This window comes from Lepisosteus oculatus, chromosome 11 (assembly GCF_040954835.1).
Source record: "Lepisosteus oculatus isolate fLepOcu1 chromosome 11, fLepOcu1.hap2, whole genome shotgun sequence".
NCBI lineage: Eukaryota > Metazoa > Chordata > Actinopteri > Semionotiformes > Lepisosteidae > Lepisosteus > Lepisosteus oculatus.
In genome coordinates, this window is record NC_090706.1 from 34,701,255 (window position 1) to 34,711,670 (window position 10,416).

Here is a 10,416-nt window from a genome sequence, read left to right on the forward strand (position 1 = left end):
TGATTCAAAATAGCTTTAGATTATAAAAAAAATCATATCCTATCTTACTTGGGGCTGAATTAATCAGTTCTCCATTGAAAATGAGTGTTGATTCTGCCTCTTGAATAAAGGGTCAGGTGACTTTTTCTCTTCAGTGAGCTTAGAATTACGTGAGTTTTTTTGCTGCTTAAACTTAAAGTGCCTTTGGGTTTGACATTATACAGGACATAAAATAGCCTGGGGAATTGTAATTCTTCTATCGTTACCCATTATTCTCAGCTAATAATCCCCTTGCACCCAAACATTGTAATAGTTACCTTTCAGAGATCCAGCCAAATAATTGTGGCACAATATTGCCTATCATAATAAAAACAATTTCAACATCACCAGAGTGTGCATGCCTCTTTAATTTAAATCTGTTATCTGTTTGCATTTATTGCAACACACTATTGTAATATCCCTTGCTTATGTGTTTAATAAAGAGTTCCTGTATTTGTTAGCGTAATGATGTAGCCATTGGGGTGCTGAGTTTTGTATTTTTGTAAATTTGTCTATATGTGTATTTAATACTACAAATCTAATTTAAAAAAGTTTTGTACTTGCATTGCAATGTTGTTAAGAGCAAAATGTTTTTTATAAAAATGTCTTATGTAAGATACATTTCAGTCAATATATGTAGCTATGGCTACATGTGTATACTAGAAAATTCCAATTTTATTGATATTTTATATTTTTGTGTTTTTTAATCTTAGTTGTTATTTACTTGTGTCTTCCCTGGAGGCATTAATGATATTATAACTGATTTAAAGTCAGTTTATGTTCATTCTCAGCTTGCTATAACGTGGCTTTGACATGTGATATTGATACAAATGTTATCACATGATATATGAACAAGTAATAGGTTTATTCCATGCTGAACAGAGAAGAAAGAAAACACAACGTTTTGGACGTGGAGCCTTCTTCAGGTGTGAGCACCTCACACCTATTATATTAAAATTAAACTTTTTGAACTCAAGCTTAAATCAGTCTGCCAAAGATTTAACCTTCAAAGCTGATGAGAGTCTCATTTTATTTTACATTTACTGCTTATGTTCAACAAAAGAGACATGGTACCTCTTTTATGCTGGATGTGTATTTTAAACTCAAGTAGGGATTCTTTGCCTAAAGAGTCAGTCCTTAGGTACCAGGTAATGAATTTAAATTATTCATGAAGTCAGGGCATTGTGTACGTTTGGGAAATAACTGCTTTCCAAAATGTCTGGTTTTCCCCCCTAGAACCAAAGAATAATCTAATGTCATGCATAAGGAAGAAAGGTTATTTTCCGCATATACATTGATATTTTAACCTAAAGATTCTGACCTTCTGAGATTAATCTGTGATTCACATTTATAGACATGTACAAGAATCTTACATAAAGAAGACTCTACCTTTGTATACAATTACCATGAGATTAACTGACACAATGTTTACTGAACATACAGTGAAAAGCAATATTATGTGTGTGGACCTCATTCATTGTTTGTTATACTACCTGAACTACAATTTTAAGGTACTTGTGCTTAACATTTTCCTTAAAACATTTAAGTAGACAATTACACAACAGGTGCTGCTTGCTAAGTAAATAAAATTGTAATGCCAGACCACGATATAATTATATCTGCTTGATTATCTTGTATTCCCGAAACCTGAATTCATTTTTGATGTGCAAGACCTGCAACATTAGTCAAAGCGAGCAATTTATAACTACATGGAATGCCTTTTCTTTGAAAAGTTAGAAAAGGTGTTAAATGACTCAGCGTGGATTGTGTGAACAACATTCTTGAACTATTAGAAGATTGGATTACCTGATTGTAGCCATTACTAAACACATTCTTTTTTTCAGTTATATCACCACTTTAGAACTGTGTTTGAAAACTAACAACAATAATAAATGGGTGCATGTTTTCCATTTTATATAATAGTGGATATGACTGTTGACTATTCTCTGTACTGTTTCACTAAAACCACAGATCTCACAGCAAGTAGTCAGGCTCTCATTATATTTGAATTGTGTATGCTAAAGAAATGCAATTGAGATTTGACAGTCTGTAATTTCCACTAACACATGGGGATTGTCAGGCTTCCATAGGGGTGTGACCTTTGTAGAAAAATAATGAGAGGTCTTAAAGCAAACCTCCTGTAACATTTTGGAGAACGGCAGAGGGCTTTAATGAATATGGTGAAAATGGGTGCTGTTTTCTCAACAGTGATAATGGTTTGGAGCAGCTTTCAATGCACTATTAGCCCTTTGCTTGCTTACTAAATTCTTTGACAGTTTGTCTGTGAAGCCACACGTTCTTGTATGTTTGCCATAATAAAAACTATAATTAACTTTTTTACTTTTTTTGTTGATTGTGGGAGATTTGTGGTTTATTGTCCATGATTCTTTGGAATGGCCAAACACAGGCTGGACAGACATAAATGAAGTAACACTGAACATACTGGAATATCAGCAGGGAGATAAAAAAAAAATGTACATAGTGATAATTTTAAATAAAAAAGTACAGTAGATACAGAGACTGCTTTCAGTTCTTTTATATTTTTGCTCAGTTCACACTTGTTTGAGGTAAATTCCTATTTCAGGAATGACTTCTTATTATTGTTTTTCTATTTCCAGATCTCAGATCTCTACCTGACGTTGCTATGACTGGAAATTGTACTAGGGAATGCACTGAATTTGGACATTCAGATGCCTGTTGGATGCCAGGACAGCCTTCCCCAAACCGCAAGGTGACCAAGAACACCCCCAAACTCTCAACCTTTGTGCCTTACCAAGAGAGAGGGAGCCAGGATAGGCTGACCAATGGGAGCCCAAGGCTTGTGGAGGAACGCAATGCCAAGCTTCGCTTCCTGCCTCCATACAGTGCCTTCTCCAGTACTAGCCATGAGCCCAGCAAGGACTCTACAATGGAAGAAATCCCCCTCACCCAGGCTTCAGAGTTCCAACCGGCAACTACTCCTTCTACCCAGAGTTCCAAAAGAGAGATCTACCTGTGAGGAGAATACTTCCTGTGCCTGTTTGCCACTGAAGAAAAGAAAAAAAAACACAAAATGATTTAAAGAAGGCTTTAGAATCCAAAAGGGAGAACAAATAAAATTGAAATGAAGAATTTTTAAAAATCCAGTATATTGAAGGAATGTACACAAAACTATCATTCAGATGTTTGTATGATTTATGGGAATACAGTTTACTGATTAACTTTTTTTTCTTTTTTTAAAAAAGATAAGAACACTGTCAAATTTAAAAATCGAAACAACAAGGAACATAAAACAAAAATACCGATACTATTTCTTTTTTTTTCTTTTTTAAATGTCTGGCTGCTTGATTTACCTGCTTGTGGAGCGTTTATTTCTTTGAATCTCTTGGTTCAAAGAATTCCAAAGGTACAATCAATGCTGTAGTGCTATCACCCAAGGTTTCATCATAAACAGATTACATTCACCTGGAAAGAAGTCTTCTACGCAGCAGGAAATGGTAAAAAAGAAGAGAGGTCTCTATTACTGTACAGTGCTGTAAATACATTTGGTTCGTGTGCATATGTCTGTCTGACTTCAGTAATTTTTCTTCTGCTGTAAAGAGCTTTTGAAATTCTAGCCTTTTTGTTGTTTTACAGTGAAATGAAAAGAAGCTATTAAATCGCATAGAATTTTCACCTTTGTACATAGAAATGGTTTCCAAACAAAGCTGGAAGCAGATGACATAACTAGGGTGAAAATAATGTCATTGCAGTGGAGAAACTGGTACTTTGTAACGCTACATTCAAAGCCTGGGAGACATCTGCCGTCTTTCTATGATCTTTGCCCTCTGCTCTCTGGAAGTTTGTAGGAGAGGAAAAGATGAACTTTGATTTGTCAGTGGTGTTAAATATCTGTATTTTGAAGGGTCTGGTGCGTTACCGTGTCAGCACTGTATTTTTTGCTTTCTCATTAATTGCATACCTCTCCATCTCCTTGTTGATTATGTAATGTTTACCTAAATAGCTTCTGGTCGTGGCCAAATACAGCACACAGTGGTCTACAAAAAAGCATTGTGTTTGATCATAGTTGTGGAAATGTACACAATGACTTGGTGCCATTTATCTATTTAAACATGTTCATCGTTTTGGCTTGATTTTGGCAATACTGGTATCTATGTTCCAATATAATTCAGCAGAAAGAAATGAAGTTTGAAACAAACAGAAGCACCTGGTGTATATGACTAGGATCAACAGTGTACCAGGGACATTTTCATTGCTCTTGTTAAATATTGTAAGTTACGTACTGCTGGAGCCTTTAGTCATCTGATTTGAAGTGCAGTTTTCAGCACTACAGTATAATCAAGACAAATGTTATTAAATGGTAGAAAGCATGGGCATCCCACTAATTGCCTTTGGTAACTGTCATAATTTCATACACAGAGTAAACTGAGTTTCTTGTTTAAAGATAGTTTTGAGGAAGATATTATTAATAGTTGGTGACTAGAAAAGAAGTTTAAACTCTGGCAAAATATGTCCATGATAATGAGATTAATAACGGTGTACGCAGTAGCCTATATGACCAAAGTGCTGTTAAAAGTGACTGTATACACATCCAGAATGAAAACAGTTTGCTTTTGAAGTATATAGGATAAAGTATATAGTATATATTATATAGGGAGTTGTTTTTTTCACAAGAGATGTTGGCATGTGAAATGTGAAAGCATACCAAGACTATTCAGTCCTGGATCTGGCATGTTAGTATGTCTGCAAGTCTCTGGGTCTTTTTAAAGAAGCACCACCCAAAGAGTTTGGAGAAGCTGTAAAACCAGTCCAGTGCAGCCAATAAGTAGCTCAGGTGAGTTAGAATGACTACTTGCAGATACACTTCACTCCAGGACCACAATTGTAAAGCCCCTTTTCTCATTGTTCATACAGTACTTATCCATTACAAAGTCTTGTAATACGAAAATGGCATTTTTACTCTTGCTCGTCTTTTCTGTGTTGTAATGAATATTTTACATTCAGTTAATATTGACATTTTAAAATGTATGTTTTGGGAATCTTAGTTATTTATAGGTAGAAGACAATGAGTGAAGTAAAGATTCTTCAGGCATTCATTTGATACTGTTGTGACCCTACGTTTACTTTTGAAACTAGAGTTTAGCAAAGTGCTTTTCAGTAAAAGATTCCTAATATTGGAAATTGGCAATTCAAAATGCTTCTTCATATTCTGTCAGAGCCATTTAATTGCAGTCGTTTTAATTGTATACATGATGCATCTATTTAAATGACGTTGTCTTATATGATGTTGAAATACAGTACCTTTCCAGATAGTCAACATTTTTTGCATGAAAATAGAGATTAAACAAGGTAGCAGCAACAAATAAGTGTATGACTTGCTTCACTAGGTTTTGGTACAGTATCTTAAATGTAAGCACACTGTGAATCTCAGTGTTGCTTGTTTCCCTGCTCTTCTGTTCTTGATTATTATGTATAAACTGTTTGTAAAAACACAGAAGAAATTTTGGTAGTCTAGTTATCTCCTTTGTTTGTATACCACATTCAACTGGTCACCACCTGCACTGATAAGTAAATACCCGTAGTTTAACTTATTTTATAAAGACCTCATAAATCCCTCTGTTCAACTCATTCCATGGGATAATGCCATCTATAACTTCAAGCACAAAAATACAATATTTTGGAAACTAAAATGTTGGTAAGAAATATGTTTCATAAGTTGTCTTCTTTTCTAAAAGTTGCAACTTTCCAAAGACACTTCTTGTTCTTAACCGATTTAAAAACATGTAATTAAAAAAAAATCAGATGCATTTCAAAAGCCTGGAATTTGGTTTCACTTTCAAATTAAAAAAAAATCATAATTATTAAGGTTGTCATTGGCATTAATACATTGTGAAAGATATGTGGGTAAAATAATTTGTTCATAATAAATTAGTGTAATTTTAAATAGATATTCAAACTTTGTAGGAAAAATAGGGAGTAGCAGAGTACTATGCATAATGGATAATGGAAAATCATTGTTTTGTGTTTAAAGATGGTCCTGGCTATTAGTTTAAGTGAAGAATTGCCTATGTTCATTAGAAAGACAATCAATTTGAATAAGCCAATTAAATGTCCAGCCATGAGCACATACAAAGCACATTCTTCAATTATTTTTAAGCTATTTAATGGCTATGATAAAATACAGCAAAAACCATAATCCATTGTAATTGCATTTAAGCTTAGTCCATTTCTGTGCTCGATTGCTTTTTCTTTGAATTTCATCTCTCAGAGGCTTTATAACACTCATGTTGCCCATGTCAGTTTCAGGAGGTCTGCCATAGAAAAGACAAACTTGCAGTCTATGGTCTCCACTAAAATACATTTCTGAGTTCGAAAATCAGGTTTTGAATGTACACAGTTTGGTGCTGAAATGTGAGTTGAACCCTGACCATAGTTTAAAAAAGATTTGCAGAATGTCTTTGTCTGGTGCTTTTAAAAAAGGCAGCTCACTATGTCAAACAATCATTTTAGTCATTTACAATCAGCTGAAGGCTGCTGTTTACCAAAACAAAACTCTGTCTCGGCCTTTAAAATTGTTCGAATTTAACAGTTAGCCTAACGCACAAGGAAAATTGCAGTCAAGCATGCTTATACTTTCTGGACGTATGCCATCTTTAAACCATGAATTTAGTAATTTTCTGTGCTCTTGACATTTTATTACTTTAATTAATTTTTAATCAGTGCACTCACCCAAGTTCAAGTTTTGTGCTGCATTAGCATTATTAACATGTTTCTATTCCCTGTTTGTTGGTATACAATTTAATATAGTTTTATTATTCTTGTAGTTTTGTATTTTTTCATTGTTACTGAACACTAAGAAAATGTTCTTTTGTTAAGTTTAACTCTTCCATTTCATTTTATGATGTCATCATTATGCTTTCATTTTTCAGTGAGACAACAAACATAGCCAATGGGACATTTTTTTAAATTGACAGGGGTATAGCTCCACAACTCCCCAACAGTACACCTCAACTCCCTGCCTTAGTTTATTTGAACTACAGTGCTGGGAAAATAGGCTTCATGCTGTGTCTCTTAACTTGACAACACTGATACCCAACCTGAGAACTCAAAGAAAGTGTTTAAAATGACATATTGAGAAAAAACAATAAATGAATCAGGAGCTCTGTTTGTCTCCCTTTTACCCTTTCCTTCTCTTCATTGCATACTCAGCTTGACCTAGAAGCTACATTTGTAATCTCTGTGCCTGAAAATCTTGCCCTCAGATTCCTGCTCAGCAAATGACTCTGGAGCTTGATGTTTCACCACTAAGTGCTTCAATCTAAAACATCAGGAAGACAGAATTCCAGATAATTGCAAGTTGCAGACTGAAATAAATCAATGATGAGTAAAAGAGTTATGAAACGCTCTTCCCCCCATAGTCTGTAATTCAGACGTGATGCAAGCAGGATTTTTTTTACTAGGATAGTTGATTTTATATGTCTTATTGCAATATTCCTAGGCTCCGCCAAATGCTCTTATCTGCTTTTTATTGTAGGACAATATATATATATACATATTTGAAACTGAGGGGAGCAGTTAGCTTGTCACTGTACTTCATATCAATAGTATAGCTTCTTGATAATATTACTCATTCAGAAAAAGCTATTGGAATATATTATATACGCTCATTAAGCTGACATCTTTACTGTGAAAGTAGCTTTCACATTTCAGGAGAGATTTTGGAACCTTTTCCATGGATGTGACCATTTGTAAAGCATGCTTATTTGCATTATCACTGGGCCTTGACAGTTTAATACATTAGGTGTTTTTTTGTAAAATAAATTGCAAATCTTGGGGATAGGAATACATAGAAAAATTATATTGAAATATATTTTTGCTTATTAACCTTCATGTTGAAGGCAGAAAACATGTATATTGCTTCATTTTTCTGGTAACTTTGTGTGGTAACTTAGAGTTTAAATGAGCCATTAGATACAGCTGATGTACTTTCAGGTCAGTTTTGTAGGTACTGTGGATTGATGGAAAAGAAACAGAATAACTTTATAAAGGAAGAACTGAGGTCATTTTTGTTTAGAGTTCCATTTCTTGTACAAGAGGATATTTTGTCCATTTCACATTAAAAGTATCATTGTGCTTTTGTCTCTTTCAACTGTCAAAAAAGCAATGCCGAGTTCAACTCATACATGATCCTTCATTTACGTCTTATTGCAATGTGTCAACATTATTATTTTTCAAATAATTTAGGGAAAAAATAAAATTTTGACCTCATGAATAAGGTTCTGCATTTGTATTAATGTTTTAGAAACATTTAACTGTTCAGTGATTAGGTTGTACTGAATAGTTAAATAATGATGGACAATTATGGTTTAAGACACGGGCTCAGTGGGGAAACTTGTGTTTTGTCTACTAATTAAAACAAAGATGTACAGTATAAAGGCATTTGCTCATTCTATTTTTTTCCAGTACAGTGATTGTTGTAAATAAATACAAAACAACTGTCCAAAACAAAGATGAATGCTTTCCTTGAGGAATTATAAACCCAAATTACTTGGCAGATTCGTTAGTTCCTTCTGTTGATGTGTACGCAGTTCACAAGTATGCCTAAGGTTCATCTGCAGGGTTTGACAGTGTGCAGAGACATGATTTCCCTGTTTTGGCCTCCATAAGGTTTCAGAACAGTTCGCACAGGGAAACAAAGGGTGATGGTGGAGTGTATGAAACACACTACCTAACCCCCAAAACTGCCAGATGTGTTCTTTTTGTTCATTCTTCTCAGTCTTCTGTCCACAAGTATATAGTAGGATGCATTTTATCACACGCATCCAGATGACTAAAAAGTCCTGGTACAGCATGAATAAAAGCCAGTTTTATAAATATATACATTTTTTGTTGTTATTGTTGGTTTCTTAATAGTCAAAAACAACATTGTTATATACATATAAATGTGAATTGTCATTGCTATTTTTTACAAGAGATCTTGGATCTGGATTTGTAAATGACGTAAATGTACATGCAAGCCAGTCTTTTTTTTTTCCTTTTGCCATGGTTTGTGGAGCACAATTAGGAAAAGCGGAGAAAATGAGCACATTGCAGATTCTTTCCCTCATTGATTCTAATTAATAAGTTTGCATGATTCCAGGCGTTCTCATTATTCATGCATGTTGAATATCTGTGAATGCACATGTTATGATGCACTCTTTTTTTCCTGCTGGCCTTTTAAAAGTTTGTTCTTCGCAACTTCAATCCCAAAGAAAACTGGAAAAATCCCTGAGCTTGCAAAATCCCTCTCCTACAAAATAGCCCAGTGGTTCCGGATGGTAAAAAGCTTTAATTTTAGCTTAGTAGTATGTTCCAGCTTTAACATGAACATACTACTTCATGTTAGTCAGAAAACGTGGTAAGAGGAAAGGAAAGTAACTGCCTTTTGTTACATGTCCAAATCAAAAGGAGTGGTTGCACACTCTTGTTCTTCAGATAGGACATATCCAGACATGGTTAGTAGTCTAGTCTGCTACCCATTGCAGATTTGTGTTGGGTCTATGGCAAGATGTTCGTAACTGTTGACACCATTGTTCAAGGGTGAAATGTTGCATTCTTTCCAAAAATAGAAACATGATTAAATTCCATGCATTCCACTCCATGTTTAGTACATAACACCACATTGAATATTTTTCTCCACAATCCATTGAAAGCTGTGTCAGGGTTCACCAGGAAACAAAGGAAAAAAAAAAGAAAAATGACTGCTGCAGAAGTATGTCTTTGCGGGAAATACAAGTTTGTAGCCTAAATGTCGGTTCTATTTATATAGGAAAATTGCTTGTGATGCCTTGTTTTTTGTACAGTTTTATGTACATGCAAGTGTAGCTTTTTTAAAATTTATGAAAAAAATCCTATGGCAAATTAAAATTGTAAACTGTTTTTAAGATAGGGTTCATTAGGGTGTGATTGGACAGGTTCTTGTTTATTTTGTGTGGAAGCGGCTCTGTAAAGCATTTACTGTAATTATTCACTTGCTTCTTGTCTCTTTTGAGGTTTTATCTTTTGTTTTATGTTAATTGCAAACGGTGAGTTCCCAGAAACATGGGCTATTCGTCTTTTTTCTTAGTTTTTTTTTCTTCCATTTGTTCCATTTTGTTCTGATCAGTATACGCATGTTGGAAAACTAATTGTGGTCTTTTATTTTTGCTAAGCAAATCAAACAGAGAAACCCTTGTAATTAGTCCTACCTTAAAGCTTTACAATAAAAAAAATATTTAAAAAAGTTCAGACTGGTTTCTTTATTTTACATTTTACCCCAATTTTTAGCTATTTTTTCAGAGTAAATGTACAGTCTAGCACAAGCTTGGTTCAAAATGATATGTTCTGTAAATGCAAATTCAGATATTGTTATAGTTAGTGACACTACTCTAAAACAGCCAT

At 34.2% G+C, this 10,416-nt stretch overlaps 1 protein-coding gene across 2 annotated transcripts in view; it reads left to right on the forward strand.

Annotated features, from left to right (window-relative positions):
* Positions 1 to 9,692, forward strand: part of LOC102682712 (protocadherin-1) — a 172,515-nt gene extending 162,823 nt beyond the window's left edge. For both annotated transcript variants that reach the window (XM_015349855.2, XM_006631900.3), the window contains one exon: positions 2,637 to 9,692. In XM_015349855.2, the coding sequence (XP_015205341.1) occupies positions 2,637 to 3,016 (380 nt within the window). In that variant the 3' untranslated portion in view covers positions 3,017 to 9,692. The remainder of the gene's footprint in view (positions 1 to 2,636) is intronic.
* Positions 9,693 to 10,416: the final 724 nt, after the last annotated feature.